The sequence below is a fragment of the Haplochromis burtoni genome, unplaced genomic scaffold, assembly GCF_018398535.1.
Source record: "Haplochromis burtoni strain Fernald_Lab_line unplaced genomic scaffold, NCSU_Asbu1 Contig_17, whole genome shotgun sequence".
Taxonomy (NCBI): domain Eukaryota; kingdom Metazoa; phylum Chordata; class Actinopteri; order Cichliformes; family Cichlidae; genus Haplochromis; species Haplochromis burtoni.
The window spans coordinates 2,238,133-2,256,948 of record NW_024582378.1 but is presented as its reverse complement, the minus strand read 5'-3'; the positions used below and the strand labels follow the sequence as shown (position 1 = coordinate 2,256,948).

Below are 18,816 nucleotides of genomic sequence, written 5' to 3'. Positions count from 1 at the left end.
AGGTTTAGAGTCTCTTCTTGGTGGCTGGGTATGTGTATCACCAAAAGACCTGCATGTAAATATTTTAACTTCCAAATGAGCTGCAGAACTCCAGACGTCCTATGACATTAACATCAGCACAGAAACTGTGTGCCGGGAGCGTCATGGCATGGGTTTCCTGTAGGTGTAATGTGTAGGTGGTCCACATAGTGTGGCTCACAGAAAACTCTACATATTCAAAAAAATCATACCTTGTGACTATAAACAAGATCAATAGAACTTAACCTGGTAATATATTAAATATTAATCTATTACAGGGATAATCAATTAGAATTTAAGAAGGTCCAGAGAAAATTTTCTCAAACAAAGGTCCAAAACATCACAAAGTTCCACACTTACTATAATTCAATATCGGATAAACATGATCTTCGGGCATTCAGTTGGCACTGCATTAAAAACAGGCATGATTCTGTCGTGGAAATCACTGCATGAAATGAGGAACACTTCCACTGTCTGTGAACACAGTTCACCATGCTGTCCACAAATGCAGGTTAAAGCTCTATCATGCGAAGAAGAAGCCAGATGTGAACATGATCTAGAAACACCACCATCTTCTCTGGGCTCACTTAAAATGGACTGAAGCAAAGTGGAAAACTAAATACGGTCAAGGAAAACTAACAATGATTAAAGTCAGGTCTGGCAAGCAGATGCACACAAGTTACTGTGAACTAAAAAGCATCAGTCACATCTTTCCTAAATGTGGATTCTGCAGAATTGGTAACGCAGGTGTAAAACGAGTGTAACCGTTTTCTAAATTTTGCCTATCTAAAAGCTCAACCTGCACCATGCTCTCTCCCTCCTGGCCCCTCTTTTACTTTTCTAACCCTAGTTGAGTGCTGCCAGTGTGTAAAGATAAAGAGCTGCTAAGTGGTCCCATGCTTGCTGCTGCCTGTTGAGTAATGGCCGAGGTGCTCATCGACCCTCTGGTCCCATAAAGCAGAGAGCAGAGAACAGACAGGCTTCACACCCAGAACACTGCAAGCACAGCTCTGCAGTAAAAATGAAGCTGGCTCATATTTTGTATCAGGTTAAATTAAAGCTTGGAGTTAGTGCATTAGATGATTTTATACAAAACAAACTCTTCTTTGAATTTCCATGAAACACCTGTTTCTGTTTTATTCTGTCTTAGGTTTTTTGTTATTGTGCTCCATTATTTTATTTCTTCTATTTACTTGAGCTTGTTTCCTTGTGTAATCATTTTTTAACTGTTTTGTTTTGCCATATTATATAGAACGCCAGGTTAGAATCAGAAAATGTTTAGAATAATATGAAGTAAGAGAAAATTGTAAAATCTATGGTGCATAGTATCATTAAAAGATAAAGAGAGTCCCACTTAAATTAGGCTGATAAGCCAAAAACCTGCATTCAACAGCTCAGTGCTGCACTGATATTACCATTTCTTTGCCAGCTGGTTATCATATTGTTACAAAAATGTTACTCTGCTATTACTAACATATTTGTTTCCATATCGTTATCTTCAGGCATTGTCCTGATAATTAAGTAGTAATAGCTTCTTATTTCCATATTATTACCCCACTATCACTACATTATTATTGAGCTGCAATAGAAAGAGTGTCAGGGAACTTAGTTTGCTGCTGTAAAAGTTACAACTACCATGCAAAGAAAAAACATGGATCAGCAGGATTCAGGAGGGCCTCCATCTTCTTGTGAAAATTGATGGAATTAAAATCCCAGTAAAAAAATAAAACAAAACAACACCGTTTGATCCACAGTCTCCCTGGACAGTCTCTGATTGTCAGCAGCTTCATTTTTCAACATGAAAATAATCTTAAACACTGTTGAAGAAGTGTGAGATCATGTTTACAGAGAACAGAACAAAAGGTGGCCAGCATCCAAAGATCTTTGAATGCCCTTCAGGAACCCTGGAGAACTATTCCTGAAGACTACTTAACGAAATTCTTGTCTTAAATTTTGTCTTAAAGAGTTCAAACTGTGCTGAAGAATAAAGGGGGTCATACTACACATTAACTCTCAAGCTTGCTAGAATTTGACACTGTTGTTGCCTTATATAAAGTGTTTCCTATGTGTTGGCACCCATTTCAGTAAATTCCCAAACGCTTACAGAGAGTCTTTAAAAGCAGAGGTGAGGCAACACTGTGGTAAACATGCCCATCTCATGTTGCTGTCATCATCAGGTAGAGCTGGTGTTCTAGTACTTGAAAGCTCAGTGGTTTCAGCCCCAACTCCTCTTGTCCACATGTCAAAGTGTCCTTGGATAACATACTGAACTCCAAACTGTGTGAGTGTTGAGTGAGAGTGGAAAAGCTCCATAAATGCCACTCAATTCACCATTTACACAGCGACCCAGATTTGTTGGAAACGGGATTGCATTTGATTTTTAAAAGGTGCAGATAACCTTGTGTAGCCAGCGTGTATGGATGAGAGTAAAAGTGTCCACTGACAGCACACAGCCTCTTGTAATCGCCCCACAGAAGATGTGGCTGTGCGTGCCGATAGATGTGCAGAGTCCAGTTTACATGCAGGAGAAAAAGCGTGAGCAGCTCATTGAACGTGTTGTTAGCGGTAATAGGCTGTCTGTACACACTGTGCCAGAAAATGGACTTCGACACAGCAGCCGCAGCAAATGTGATTTCACAAATGCACACAGCCCACCCATCACCCCCTCCCCCCCACCCCCAGTTTTAAGACAATAAGAAAACAACCCCAACCAATACCCCAACCCCTACCCCCTAACCCTAACCCACTCCCGACTCCTGGGTAGAAGATCATGACTGTGAAACATGGATGCATAAGGACAGATGGTTTCTTTCTGATTCATGAACTCAATAACCTATTTATGCACCTCTGTGCCTTGTACTGTGGGCTGTACACATAGTTTATTAACCAGAAACCTCATTTTAGAGGCGTTTCACCCTCAAAACAATAACTTGCTTTTTTTTCCCCCATTAAAATTTTTTTTTTAAACACATATAAATAATAGTATGAGTTCCTGCAAGGGTTTTACTCATGTACTGGCTGTGCAGCGTGTTTCATAAGTGTTTTTGTCTTTCTCTGGGAGTGTAGGAGCTGTGTGAGGACCCTCACCTGTTTGTAGATGGCATCAGTGCACACGATCTGCATCAGGGACAGCTGGGTAACTGCTGGTTTGTCGCAGCGTGTTCCAGCCTGGCCTCCCGAGAGTCTTTGTGGCAAAAGGTAAGAACATGTTTTTTCCTCTGCCTTTTTTCCTGATTACAAGGTTGGATTAATCTTGTATTAAACCCTGAAAACATAAACCCACCGATGAAACACTTCTGGTTTGCATTGTGTCTGTTGTTACTGTAAATCTGCACTTAAATGATTTTAAACAAAGTGTGGGTGGGGGTATTTTTAAACTCCAGACCAAGCTTGTTATTAGCTATGGGTGGAATGCATTTAGGATCTTTTTAAGATTATGGAAATGTAACTTTGAAATCGTTGCTTCAAACACTCAGTCATCTTCAAAGCAAGTTTGGTGGATCAAGACGGCGATAAACAGCAATAAGATGGAGTCGGCCTGCTATCGGTTTGTGATAGTTGAATTTGAGTTCCTTAATGCAAAGAGACGAGTCGCAGACAAATTGTTCTGACTCAAACTGATTGCAGTGTGTTTACAAACTGTTTACAGTCAGTCCAAGTTGAGCCACGATTGATTTTCATCCATGTCTTTTTGGATCTTGAATGTAGCAAGAAACCCACCTAGCTAGCTAGTATTACCCAGCATGCTTTTCAGATTTGTGATTTTATAAATGTTTAGTATTATAAATTGTAATTTTTCAAGTTCCAATTCCCCACGCATTTCTCCACCTCTTGTGAAAATATTGAACTATTCCTTTAAAACCGAATAAACTAGTGACTGCAGCTGCTTGCTAGTTGAAAGCTGCTGTACTCTTTTGCTCCCTCTAATGGCTGAGTGTCCATTTTTGTCAGATAACTTCTTCTCACTGAACAGTTGCCAGCATTACCAAACAAACCACACACAACCCTTTGGTTGAGGATCGGCCAGGTAATGGAGGCATAGTTGAAGAGAGAAAGTCCCTGTGCAAAAGTGTGCACAGTACATTGGAAAAAAGGGATGCATCATATGCTCGACTGTGTTTAAGCATCCATTAGGAAACATTACTATAAGAAGTAAACACCAGACTGCATCAGTCAGTAGAAGTCTGAATGGTGGAGTCTAATGTGGAGTCTCTGAGGACAGACTGGAAGCACTAAGGCTAGATGGATGTCCTCTGAATGGGTTTTTATTAGTGAGGGTTTTTTTATTATTATTTTACATGGTTAACCAGCAGAGGCGTTTCTGCACTGCTAAAGCAAGCAGGGGCACACTTAGCAGTAAGAAGACAGAATACAGTTAGGTCCATAAATATTTGGACATTGGACATGGACAACTTTTATCTAATTTTGGTTCCATACATTACAACACTGAATTATTAAATGAAACAACTAAGATGCAGTTGAAGTGCAAACTTACAGTTTTAATTCAGTGGGTTGAACAAAGAGTGGATAAAATGTGAGGAACTAAAGCATCTTTTTTAGTACAGTCCCTTCATTCCAGGGGCTCAGTGGTGATTGGACAAATTAAATAACTAAAAATAAAAAGAACCCTGTCATTGGTTTGCCTCTGATAGCTGCAGACTGGAAACACCCCACAAGGGCTCCAGCTTGTCTAGCCATCTCAGTGTGGCCCTTTGTCAAACTTACCTATTTTCCTGCTGCTAACATATCAACTTTGAGGACAAAATTATCACTTGCTGCCTGATATATGTGCCACAAGTGCCATGATGAGAAGATAATCAATGTTATTCACTTCACCTGACAGCGGTTTTGTTATGCCTGATCAGTGTAAGCCCTTCTAACACCAAATCCTGTCACTTAGCAGCCATCTTTGCAATGTGTCTGGGCAGTTATTCAATACAGCTCAGAGGTGTGGTACATTTTCCCCAAAGTAAGACTTAAATGGAAACAAAAACAAAAATAAAAACAGAAAGACACGATTTGCATCCAGTGGTTTGAGTTTAAATCAGAGGAACCTGTTTTGCTTGTTTATCTCTTCTTCTTGTTTCTTTTCCTCTTCTGGGTGTGTGTTTGTGCTGTAGAACCACAACAGCTTTGGAGAGTACATTTGTGGTTTTTGTGTTTGGACCACACGTTGTGCATTATGGAGAGTTGCTGGCACTCCATTAATGTATGCATGGTAAACCCCCTCAGCTAACCTGAATGATCAAACCATGAAGAAGAGGCCAAGGCTCGACATACACTCGCATAACAATTATATAACCTGCTATCACAGAGCCTACACAACCTACAACATAGACTACTATTCGGGATTCAGTGCCTTGTCTGCCTTTTAGCCAATTCATAAAACGAAAAGCAACAAGACTTATAATGCTCTTATAATGCATTTTACAATATTACTTGTTAGCTAGCATTCAAATACACCTGCCTGTTTGAATGCTTCAAAAGGTATGCAACTGACACTCAAAATAGCCCTGATTTGAATACAGTTTAAATCAGTGAGTAATCTAAAAATTTAGAATTGACTGAAGGAACTGCAGTTTTTGGCGTTTCCACTTTGACTTCAGAGTTTCCTGCTCTGTAGCAATATTAGCATTTTAGCTCTGGTGAGGCTTATTCAAGCTTGCAGTGGCGACTACTTCACCAGTGAATGCAGACGTTTGTACCCCTCAGCCATAAAAGGCTGATGGAGTGTTATTGGCGCTGTGACTGGCAGGCGGTGTGGATATCCAAGTCTGTGAATGCGATAACTCGAAAACGAGGCAACGTAGGACTTTCAAATTCATCATAAACCATATGTGTATCTACTAAAATTCATAAGGTCAGAGGTCAGGTTTTCTGAAAATCTTGTGCTCTTGTGTGTCACCTAAGACTTTCATTGGTGCATCTACTAGGAGGCTCAGGGGTAGCACTGGCAGCCGCTAGTATGTTTTTTCACTGTAATAAAAATCCAGAATTAATTCACAAGTGGAACTTCTGTTTTTGTGACATCTATGGCAGATTTATAATTTGGAAAAAAAAAAAAGTTTTATGCAGAAAAAAATCGGATATTCTTCTGATTTTCTCGTGTTCGTTTTGCATTGTGATCAGCCTTAGCAGGTGTCTTTTTCAAGATTTATTTTTAGGCATTTTGATTCTATTTGATAAGATGGGTAATAGGTGAAAAAGACGGGGGGGGGTGACATGCAGCAAAGTGGATGTCATTATTAATCAGTCATAGCTGTTGTCCAGCAGTGTGGTTTGTTGTAAGGAGATGCAACAGTGCTTTAACAGATTTCATCCAATGTTTACTACCTCTGCTAATTGAATAAAGGTGCATTGGAGATCTTTAAATGGACTGCAGAGAGCTTCATTCAGCTGTCCTTACTTTCAGAGATGTAGTTCGCTGCAATGAAAAGTCAATTTGAAGCCTTTTAAACACAGATTTAAGTAAACAAGTGTTTGCATCCTGATTGGCATCACACATCCACTATCACCAGCTCGAGCACACAAACTTGCAGCGTTTTGTCAATAAAGAGCAGTTTATTTGAACTGTGCTGAGCCGGTTTGAAGTCTCTGGCGTCAGAATGATTCTGAGATGTTCTTTCACGTGCTGATAGAGGAAACAAAATGATTAGTGAGGTTTAATGGGATTTGAAACAAGATGCCTCAGCCTGTTCTAGAGAAATGCTGTATTGTGGAACTAGGCCGAGTACACATGGGGATGCTTACATGGCAGCTTGATCAGGTCCATCCTCAAGGAACAGCATGTCTTCTGCTTATTTCCCTTCTTAGGTCTTTAGTTTTGGCTGATTATTTTGTTCTGGTTTTTCCTACTTTGTTAATGTCTTTTCTTTTTTTTAAATGATGCACATGTCTGATTAGAATCACTGTAAATCTTCCTTAATCCACCTGAGCTTGTTGAATGCATGTTTGTGTTGATTATTGCCATCTACCTGCAGTGTAATTGTTCCTGTAATTTAACAGCTAAAATTCACAGGCCATTTTTCTGGTGCATTGCAGTTGTTATCAGACACCTGTAGGTGCATTATCACCACAGTAGGCCTTTCTTTGAAGCCCCAGGTGGCGTTCTGTAATGATAGGTGCACTTGTAGGCTTGTTTAATGCAATTTTAAAATGCATGCACACAAGTACAGGAATTTTAATTTTTTGTGTGAAATTTGTAGCTTTCCCTGCATTCGCCTCTGGAGCCCACCTGGTCTTTTAGTTCTACTAAAATAGAGTTTTCGGAGTGCTGCCTACACACGTACACATGGCAAAGAAGTTATAAAACTAAAACTTTTATTGCTGAGCCACTTACAAAACAAACAAGATGAAAGCCAAGAACAAATAATCCAACCAAACCTTCAAATCTTCCAAAAGACAAACTGCAAGGGATGAAACAACAAAGAATAGAAAACTGATAGGGTTTAAATACACAAGAGGAGATTGGGACAGAGTGAACACATCTGGGGAAACAGATGAACTGAATCTAATGAGATAAGGGACTGTCAAAGTAAAGCAGGAACATTGGGACAAGGACTAAGACATACTAAATTGACAGAACTAAACAGGGACACAGAAACCAGACACGGGGACGCAACTGACTTCTCACAGGAGATGCTGAGGACAAAAACATAAAGACTAGGCTAGGACAGACTGGACACGTCAGGTAAATTACAAAATAAACAAGGTGTTTAAGTTCCAGTGTATTTGACCTCTCAGGGCTGCTGTAGGCATATAAAAGTGTGGCACTTCTTCCAGAATTGCTCCTGTAAAGCCATAAAATGCTTTAAATCATAAACTCAACTGTGTCCTGCCTGAACAGGAGAGAGTATTTTAGATGCAAAACGAAGTGTAGTCAGTGTAAACACAGACCAGAAGAGGGTCCATCATACTCGGGCACGGTACGAGGTAACTGCACCTAATTTTAGAGCACCTTCAGTTTCAAAACAGTATCAAAATATTCAAACCAGGTTAACATGTCTTTTGTGATTTTTGTCTGTTTTCTGTCACACTGAGGTTTTAAAATTCTTTTTTGCACCTTGACTTGAGAAAAACATCTTCTTCTTTTTTCTTACAAAAAACCACAAGAAGATGCAGTGTTTAAATAACAGTATGTTAGTAATGTAATGCTTTGTGTGATGGTAAACGTGGAGAAAAAAGGAAGTAAATTCGTGAAATAATCTGCAGGCGGGAGGAAGTTTTTATTGAGCGGAGCATACTCAGCACAGGCCCAGGTGTCGTCTACGCCGCAGATGACCCTCCAATCAGCACCTGCAAGAAAGTACAGCTCAACAGAAAAGAAAACAGACACGTAGGGTCATTTGGAAAATATCCGCTCCATGCTGCCACCCCTCAGTGAGCGTCGCCTGCAGCTGCTAAAGGAAACTTCCAATCAGCATCCGCTGTTTTTTTTCCAAGATGTTGCCACTTGTTCATTCTTTTCTTGTTTCTTGTTCTTCGTCATTAGAATTTGTTACATAATAAATTATAATACACTTTTTAAAAAAATACATCCAGGTTTTAAAACATTTATTACTGACTCTGTCGTGGAACCAGAGTTTCTTCATTCCTCATTTTGGACACATTTTATTGAGTAAAAATGTATAGGGACACATTTTGCTGGGGCTTCCCATGATGCACTGTGTGTTTCTTCTTCACTCACCTTTTCTCTCACTGTGTGTTTATACACATTGCATCTGCATTTAATCGTTAGCTATTATTAATCTCTGGCTCTCTTCCATAGTGTGGCTTTTGCCCTGTCTTCCTTCTTCTTCCTGAGTCCGGTTCTGCTGGAGGTTTCTTCCTGTTAAAAGGGAGTTTTTCCTTCCCACTGTCAACAAGTGTTTTACTTATTTGGGTTCATGTGATTCCTTACTTATTGAAGTAAACTGAAATTCATTATTCTTATTTGAAATAATCTGCCTTGCTACGGTTTCATGTCGGCACCTTTGAATATAACCAACACTTGCAGTCATTGCCTCAAAACAAGTGTAAACAGGAGGAGGATTTTTGTTTCTTTTTAATAGAGATATAATGCGGTTGTGCTTCCACAGACATACAGGTTTGTGTCCTTTCCTGTGCTTTTTGTGTTTGTGTGTTAGGAGGTCGTGGTAGAGACTGGAGGAGAGACAGGTGGACCATTTTACACATATATCAAGAGACTGAATGAGCTAGTTGTTACTATGTACCGTTTTAGCTGTTGGGGTGCTCCCACTCATATAGTCTACATTCTTTTCTTTTTTTTCATGCTCAATGTGGAAAAAAATCCCTTGTTAGTCTCTCTCTCAGTAGCAGTAGCCCTGTTCTGGTTTTGTCGTGTAGCATGGAGGGTAGATAGCGCCACATTAATGAGTAGACATTACTGACTCCCTCTGTACCTGTGGTTAGCAGTTATTACTAATCTCATGGGGGGGTGATAGGCATACCGCACAACCTGATTGGGCTCTAGTGCCGAAACACTAACCGGTCGTCACACAGGAAGTCCAGATCAGCTCCAGGTGGATGTTTAGTTTAAGTTTTCCCTATAAACCAAAATATGTCAACAAAGTATAGCTGGGACATCTTTCAAGCCATCTAAAAGCTAACCATATAAAAATGTCGTGAATTTAAATGTAAATGTGCAGGAAACAAAGTAACAGGTTTATTTATCTTTTCTTTTTTGGGCAAGATAATTCATGTAATTCATGAAAAATTAGGCTTTAATCTTAGAATCCTTTATTCTTAATTCACAGTTTTTGAATGCATTAAGTAGCCAGTGTCAGGTCTTGTAAGCGAGGATAGACATCCTCATTTACTTAGATTCCTGCTAGTTTTACTTCCTGTGAGAGCAAAACAAGTAAATGGTCCAAGTCTCCCAGGAGCAGACACATCTCCCTGGAGATCCTACTTCAAAACATTTTGTACTTTTGTACCAGTTAATTACCTGCAAAAAGCTGCCAGCTTTTAAAGTTCTTTCAAATAGTTCTGGAAATATTTTAACTTGTAATTTTTGATGTTCTTTTATTTGTGTTAATGAGAAAAATCCTCACTTGATAATGGGATGACCGGTGGGCTTATTTCTCTGGTGCATTAGTTTACCTCTCAGTCACAGGGCGACAGGAAAGAGTGAGCAGAGAAGACATACCAACGAGGACAGTCGGTGAAAATTCATATTCATGCATTCAACACTGTTGGCAAGATCGATTTAATTGAGACTCTTGAGAATATGCAGAGTTAGATTTATTTTTTTTTTAAGCAAAACCGAGCCTCTGAGTTGCATGTTAGTCACACGCTTTGTACGGACAAGAAACGAGTCTAAATCCTCCTGTCGTCTGGGTTATTTTCCTCTTTCTCTCACACTTTTCCAGACACTTGTCTTCTCATTCACAGTTAGCATTTCATCCCCTGAGGCAGTTTGAAAGCAGTCAGGGCGAGCCTGCAGGAGGAAGAAGTGGAGGAGGAGGAGGCAGAGAGGTGAAATCCACATGCATCTCCTCACTTGTTTGTCAGGGTCACCATGTAAGACAGAGACCGATGAGGTGGCAGGAACCTGTTCCCCTCGTCCGCTGGGGAATAGTTGCACCCATCCACAGAAGTAAACACTGTCTCTATGCATTATCTCGTGTGGGAATCGGCTCCAGCAAACCCTTCAGGGCTGGCTGTTTGTGAGTTAGAGATGAATTTTGTTCAATACTCAAACCCAAAGCACTTAAGAAAATGCAGATACGCCTTTTAGAATGATTGGATTTATTTCAATGATCTGATACAAAGTTATGAAACAACAACCTGTTTTGATCACTAAAGGGTTTTTGAGTCCTTAAAGGATGTCATATGGCCTGTGTCGATATTTTAGAGGGGAGGAATCATGAAAGGAGACAGAGGGCTGGCTTTATAGTAGCGGGTTCCTCAACTGAAAGCACACAAGGACTGAAGATGAGTCCAAGTATCTGTCCGAGATCATACACGCCAAGTCTTATTTGTCCACTGTGAAGGTGATGGAGCAGTCGACCGTCTCTGGGCTGCAGCCTTCTGAAAATGCAAACAAGAAGTACATCACCTTCCTCACCTTGGCCAGCTCCGCGATCCTCTCACCGAACTCGTCAGCGTCAGCCTCGTAGCACTGGACCGGCGCGTCGTCCCCATCGCCCGCTGCTCTCCAGAAAACACCTGCCGGCTCGAGCAGCTGACGGGTCATCAGGTTGGTGAGGTCAGGCGTCCAGAGCTGCGAGGTACCCATGATGGTGAGGCGGCCCGGCTGGGCCAGCCACACCTTCCAGTGTAAGAACTGGAGGGACTGGTTTGAGAAGTCCAGCCGGTACACGGCCTCATTGCCCTGCAGCAGGCGCTCGCCCTCCTGTCTTTTTTGGCCGCGCTGCTGCAGGGACTGAACCCGCAGGCGCATCACCTCCGTCAGCTCCACGTCCAGCCGGAAGGGCAGCTTCACCTCTTTAGACATGCTCAGAGGGCACACCTTGACAGGCAGAGAGGTCAATACCAACTGCAAGGCTGGATTAGATCGGCAGCTGTGTCGAAGATAATTTATCTCTGTCCAGACTCTCCTGTGCTCCGCTCCTTTCTGCTGGCTTACACATGAGCGTGTACTACTGATAGCAGAGGCGGGTCTTACTTAGAACTACAGAAGGAGATAGAGAAAACAAGATGCAACCACAGTGCAGGGTTAGCCCTCAGGGAGCTGTGCTTAATAGTGTTTGTCACATTCGTTTGTGTCTCTGCTTCCTTAGATACAGATTCTTAACTGTAACACATTTATTGCATGAAGTGTCGTCTAGATTTTGGAAGCCTGCATGAGTGGTAAAACAAATGTGAATGCCAGAAGTAAGAGTCAGGTGGTCCCTCGCATGTAATGGGTGGGCTTCTATCATCTGAGGATAAGAAGAAGGGAGTGTTAAGAAAGCCTCTTCACTCCTCTTATGTGGCAGCAGGGGAAACCCGCGGCGCTTTGTGCTTGTGTCTCTGGTCAGTCGTTGGGTCACTTTCCCTCCAGAGTTCAGCTGCTGTATAGCAGCACTGCACAGCTGAAAGCTGAGATAGATGCACACTGCAGAGACAGAGACTAAGTAGCAGCGAAGGTGGAGTGCAAGAGAGATTGCTTCCCGAAGGATTACGAAATGACTCTGTGGTGTGATGCTTAGTGTTTTTTTGTTTCTTCCTTCTCCTCGCCTGTAAAAAGGAGCTGTTGCTGCCTCTCAGAGCTCTGGAGGGGCCAGATTCTCTCCATCAGCGGGTGTCACCTCCTGCAGAGAGGGTTGACAGTAACTGCTGTTCAGTTAGCGCACCCTGACATCTCCAAGAACTCCCGCTGGGACAGTCAGTCACACATGTTGTCGCTTTCTGCATCATTTGCAGGTTTTATTGGAGACTGTATTCATGCTGATAGAGGCTTCACAGACACCCTTTTTGCAGGTCACTTCTGGTGTTCATAAGGTGCTCCGTTATGACTCTGAGCCGCAGTGGGATCACAGTGAAATGATATTTCATAAAAGATGAGAGCAATCACACCACGCTATAGTTCAGAAATCACTTGTGTCCCCTTGTACGTTTCTGGATGTTGTCCGGTCACTGATTTCATTTCATTGCAGAAAGTATGAAGATAATCATCATTTAAATATGTGAGTTATAGAACCAAATCAGTCTGAGAGCAGCTGATGAGGAGGAGAGAACAAAGCTCTTCTTTGTACCAGGATGTAAACATGTTTATTTCTGCTGTCTGCAGTCTGTTGGGATTAACATTATTTTGGCTGTTTGACTGATTTCCTGCAGCAGGAAGTTGTGTTCAATGAAAAAGCTGAGATAAAATATTGCTTGCCACACATATGCGGACCAGCTGGGAGTGAAATTCAAACATACAGTGGGAGCTACCGTAGACTAAAGTAGAGCTAAAAGGAAAAGCCCTGAACTCTGCACTCTCAACCACAAACACACACAGCAGCATGCATAACAGTCTAAGGTAGCAAAAACAAAGAATTGGGCGTAACCAGACATTAATATCTGATCATATGAAAGAGGTTAAACATCTTCTTAGCTTAACTAACACTGGGTTGGTGAAAGGAGATTGGGGACATGTCAAAAACCTCTGGGAGGAATTTTGCTCATTGCGTCAGGAACCAAACTTTGCTGGACTGGCACAGCATTGTTTCTATAACAGAAGGAGAGTGAGAGGCTATAATAGAAATACCATAATATTAACAAAGGCTGTAACCTGTCTGCTGCAGATATTTCTTTATTTTAATCGATATCAGTCAAAAAATGTTGTCATTTAACTTTGGCTTGCACTTTTTTAGGAAATTTGGGTGTGATTAAGATTATCATAATAGATGGTTTCATTATTAAAGAAAGACTGAAATACAAGCTTTTTTTGCCTGCATTGAGTCAGTATTCTAAATGGCGAATTATATATCAAATACATATTTACATGTGCAGTCCTGCATTCATACACGTGTGCATGCTTTCTTAAATCAGTTAAGTGATAACTATATGCACTTTGTGATACTAGGGCAGTTTTTAGTTGCCTCTCCATTGTGTGGACCGACTCCAGCGCCACTGTTTCAGACTGCAAGGTGGTGGTGGCAGACATTGTGAGCTTCTTGTAGGTGCAACACTTCTTCACCTGCTGCAGGTGTGGTTAAAGGGACCCTCCAGCACACAGGGGCTCTCCAGAGCAGAAGGACGACTGCCGTGACCGGTTTCAGTCCAGTACGGTGGAGTCAGTGTCTCTCACCGTAGCTGAAAGATATCAAAGACCTGAGGGACCTGAGCCTGGAAGAGCACTTTGAAACTTTGAACTTTGAAAATAAGAGGACTGTAAACTAATAAATGAGTTGCAGGTAATGTTGCTCTCTTGGTCAAAAGGAGGTCAAAAGTTCTCAAAGTTGGGTTACCGAGCCACGTCTCTGTGCAGGAAACACTGCTCTGTGTCTGCTCTGAGGTCATCAAGAAATTCCTGATACGTGTATTTGTTTTACCTCCCCTGTGAAAAAACTAACTACAGTTCACAAAATGGAGTCTGGTTATGGGCATTTCGCTGGGCCAGAGGAAATGCAGCACAGCTCACAAACACACACACACACACACACACACACACACACACATGCCACACACACACACACACACACACACACACACACACACACACACACACACACACACTGCAGTCAAACAGTTATTACCTCTCACCCATGTCCTATTACAGCTGGATTTATGACTGTGAAAGCCAAGGTTATAAATTTGTCCCCTAATCCTGAACGCAACAGCAGACATGAGGGGGACGGTGGTCTCGCTTCGCCTGCCCACTCCACTATGATATTATTTGTGCTCCATGGACCAACGGCTATTTGTTTGGCTTACCTGCCCCTCTGCTCCCCTGTCCTCTTCCACCATGTAGGTCATTCCAGACTGGAAGGAGCAGGAGTGGGATACAGAAAAACCAGACTCCTACGCTGGGATTTTCCACTTTCGCTTCTGGCGCTTCGGGGAGTGGGTGGACGTGGTGATTGATGACCGGCTACCGACGGTGGACAACCAGCTGGTCTACTGCCACTCCAACGACAGCAACGAGTTCTGGAGCGCCCTGGTGGAGAAAGCCTATGCCAAGTGAGCATCAGAGGCAGCAGATTTTACTTAAACTCGACTATAAATCCATCGGAGTCAGATTTATGGAGCTTGTACAGAGTCACCAAGGGTGTGGTCACATATTGGTGTCATTAACAGTTTTTTTAACATCACAGATACATTCATTATTCCTAGAAATCATCCCATAACACAGAAATTTGTGAGATGTGTTAAACTGTGCTGAACGTTTATCATTTATCAGTGAACATCATTTCAGCAGGTTTCTGTCCACAAAGCAAAAACACCAAAAGCAGCCCGATACAAAGATTTATTATGTCCTTCATAAAACACAAGATGACACAAGAGTACATCATTTTTTAGACGTGGATGACTCAGCATTGATATCAAATAACAAAAATAATTTTAAAGCTATGCGGAAAACACTCTCTGCCTTTTTTTGGACATTAATAAATAGACATTTTTACCATAAGCTTGGAAGCAAAATTTAAATAAAATGCAGGAATTAAGTGTAAAACAATGAAGTGTAAATTTCTGTTGCTACACCTGTGAATATGGCATATTTTTTGTGATTTTTAAACAAAAAACATAAAACTCTACAATCTGTTGTAGAGTCAACAGCATAAGACAGCTAAAAAACAGACTGGAAATAAAAGTGCATTACTTTATGAAGGTCAGCGGTTCTTTTGTGCCTTTCATATTAAAAAGGTTCTTATGAGTCACATCTGTGGGCAGATTACTCCAGAGATCAACACTCATTCATATGCACAAGTTTGCTCTTTTAGTTCTTTCATGGAAAAGAGATAAATCTGTTAAAAGATGTGATTGCACAGTTCGATGTGATGTCCATTTTCTCAGTATTTTGTACGTCAGTTTGATTTTATAGATTTGCTGAACTATTTTTATTGCTTACACTTAGTCATTTAATTGTAACCGGTATCTGTAACTCGATTTTAAATTGGAAAATTCTCTAAATAAATAACACAAAAACAAAAGGCATCATGGCCTTATCTCTGTTACCACATTTAACCAGTCAGAAGTAACCTGTTTTTGCGACAGTCCCAAAAAAATAGGAACTGTATATGAAATTGTTCCCTCTTCCTGCAGGGTTTACGGCTGCTACGAGGCTTTGGATGGGGGGAACACGGCTGACGCACTGGTGGACTTCACGGGTGGTGTTTCTGAGCCCGTGGACCTGCTGGAGGGTCAGATGGCCACAGACGAGGCGGCCCGTAACCAGCTGTTTGAACGCGTGCTCAAAGTCCACAACAGAGATGGCCTCATCAGCTGCTCCATCAGGGTAAGAACCGTGCGAAAGGTTCAGCTTAAAGAACACGCTAAGAATCACCAGTTATTCTAACATGCTTGTGTTTGTTGGATGTACATATATGAATATGAAGCACCAAAAGAAAACCTTGAACACAGCCCTCAAATCAAAGCTGATTTTCTTTGTTAAGACTAAAATTTGGATTACAGTTCAATTTCTGGCCATACTTCAGTAATTAATGCGCTAATTACTGCACAAAAACTCTCTTACTGGAGGTCAGAGTCAAAGATGTTGGTCTAAACTGCAGCTCAACCGGCTGATGGAGTAATTTTAGTCGGAACTTAAACCTCATCCCACTCCAATAGTCAGAGGATGTCAGTCTCTGCTGTTCGCACTTTATCCAGGTGCAATAGCACAGAGGTAGAGTGCAATTTAAAGATGCATTCAAGCACCTGACTTTTGAAACAAAGCCATCGGGAAGCTCGCACTTGGCATTTCAACAGCATTCAAAACCCTGCTGTCTGAAAATTGTGTAATCACCCACAGCTGACCTCCCCAGAGCCCTTTAATAATTAGAACGTTTTCTATTCTGATTTAAAATCCAGGGATGAATAACCAACCTCTGCCTGTCGTGACTGACTTTCCAAAGACATTCAATTGTCTGGCAAAGATAGCAGCCATCTCAGAATCTCCGAATGAGCTCTTCTCAAAGGCTCTTCAACTTTGTGCTATAATTAATGTGCGAACGAGGTGCCATTGTGCGCAACATTTCAGATTTGTGCCTGTGTGTCTTTTCCTGTCCTCAGCATTTGAAGAACCAGACCCGGGTATTGTTATAGGCTTCCTGTTAGCAAAAGCAGGTTTTAATGTGGGGATTAATAAACGGTCCATTCCAGTGAAAAAGAGAAGCCAATAAAAACTCACTTATAAACCAGGACAAATTTATGGCCATTTGTATTAAAGTTGTAATGTAAAGACGTGAATAGTCAGTTAAAATCACGTTCTGTTACTAATTTGGGTTTTTTCTGCTGTTAGTTATACTGAAATGACACACAAGGTTTTTGCACCCTGACGGCACATAATTGTAGCTGTAAGGTACTAGTGCTGGAAATGCAACAACAGTCAAACTTCAAGGCTGTGTATGAAGTTTCTTTGAGTCTCTATTTTATTTTATGTATTTATTTTCTGGCTCTAATTTACAAGTTATATGTGTGTGTGCTTATATGTGTTTGAGCACAGGAAATTATTATTTTTGCAAGAGCTTCAGTTTTTATTTGAATAATTTAAGGAGACAGAAATCGGTCTTTCATTCCTATTTTTTTTTTTTTTTTGCTGTTAGTAAAATTTATTCTTGGAACTCATTTAGGGTCAATTTAATTTTCACTTAAATAGCACCAGCCTTACAACAACATTCATTTCAGGGCACTTTGCATTCCCTTTGAGCAAGCCCTTGAAAATATTCAGGAGGAAAAATAACAAATATTCACTGCAGCTATTTGCAACATTGGAAAGAAGAAAGTCAGACTAATTTGAGTACAATAAATGGGTCAAATAAATCTTAATAGAGTCTATGCTAAGACACTCTTATTAGGACTGTCATTTTGAAGCATAGACAGCCTAAAACATGGATGTAGCCACTCTGATGTCACCCACTCGTTACTGAAATCCTGTTCTGCACCTCGAGCTGAGCATTTTCACCGTTGACATCTTGATGTTTTGAAACTAAAGATGATGAAGTGTGGATCTGACTGACGTCGGCAGTCATTGGCCAACGAGGATAGCATTGATAATCCTGTCTTTTTGACACTAAAAGGTGTTAAAGCGGTTCGTATACCAATCAGAACGTTGGTGGATCTATCTCCGCCTCCTACAGTCCACATTTTGATGTATCCTTGGGCAAGATATTGAACTCTGAATACCCTGATGCATTCATTGTAATGTGGGTGTGTGTAAATGTTAGATAAAAGTGCTTAGGTATAGATATCAGCAAGTGACTCAAAACGGAGTAGAAAGATACTATATAAGTAGCAGTGGGTTACTGTAATTTGCAAGATGATCTTAATGTTTTATTCAGTGTGATCTGAAACTAGAGCACGAGCCCATAAAGCCATCAGGAAAGTGTTCACTGAGGTCCCAGAGGGAGCTGAGGGCCATTTTCCCATGAACTTCTGTATAACCAAGTCTTTTTACAATAAGATAAGCAGCCCCCTGCTGGCCTTTTAAAAAGATTAAATTCAATTGCATTTATTTATTTATTTATATAGCGCCAAATCACAACAAGAGTTGCCTGTAGGTGATTGAGATTCTAAGGTTAAGACCTCACAATAACAGGAAAAAAAACCCCCCATCAATCAGACGACCCTTTATGAGCAAGCGGGAAGGAGAAACCTCCTTTTCCCATCTGTCGGGGCCGGCTGGGAGGTACAGGACAAGATGCACCTAAGAATTCAGGTTTCAGGTGCTTAACTTTGAAGACCAGAAGGCTACGTCCATCTTTTATGCTGTCTGAACCTCCAGTAAACTGAGAATTGCTGCTCTCCTGCCACCATCTGTTTAGACATCAATATAGCAGCTTTTCTACAAAGCTCAGTTTTTCCAATAAAACATTAAGCCGACTCACCTCTATGCAAGAACAAAATAGTAAAAGCTGTTGCGAGCATAGATTTCATGTAAAAGATAACAGATGTTGGTTACTCGAGCTTTTTGAAGTCTCGCCTTTTTGCCTTTTTTTCTAGCTTTTTGGCCCCTGCAGCTCGCTTTATTTTGTTCGTTGCTCTTTTTTAACCAAAACTGATCATATTTGGTATGTAAGTTGAACATACTGACATGGCGGTCCGTGACAGTATACATGACGGACATAGCCTATATGATGTCACCCATTGGTTTTGCACTACATTTCCACATTCCAGCGTTAGCATTTTGTCTGCCACCATGATTGGGGG

At 41.1% G+C, this 18,816-nt stretch overlaps 2 protein-coding genes across 4 annotated transcripts in view; one reads left to right on the top strand and one right to left on the bottom strand.

The window, feature by feature from the left end:
- The window catches only part of capn5b (calpain 5b), a 60,032-nt gene that overhangs the window by 21,911 nt on the left and 19,305 nt on the right, over window positions 1-18,816 (top strand). For all 3 annotated transcript variants that reach the window (XR_006054075.1, XM_014330887.2, XM_042218298.1), the window contains exons 4-6: window positions 3,085-3,216; window positions 14,423-14,631; window positions 15,715-15,907. Coding sequence is in view for 2 of the 3 variants with exons in the window: in XM_014330887.2 (XP_014186373.1) it covers window positions 3,085-3,216; window positions 14,423-14,631; window positions 15,715-15,907 (534 nt within the window). In the remaining variant the exon portion in view is untranslated. The remainder of the gene's footprint in view (window positions 1-3,084; window positions 3,217-14,422; window positions 14,632-15,714; window positions 15,908-18,816) is intronic.
- Window positions 9,984-11,628, bottom strand: ompb (olfactory marker protein b). The gene has a single exon (XM_005916050.2). The coding sequence runs from the start codon at window positions 11,474-11,476 to the stop codon at window positions 10,994-10,996; it is 483 nt and encodes a 160-aa protein (XP_005916112.1). The 5' UTR covers window positions 11,477-11,628; the 3' UTR covers window positions 9,984-10,993.

Excerpts from the sequence above, each read along its gene's own strand:
- ompb (XM_005916050.2), bottom strand. The coding sequence starts at position 11,476 with ATGTCTAAAGAGGTGAAGCTGCCCTTCCGGCTGGACGTGGAGCTGACG.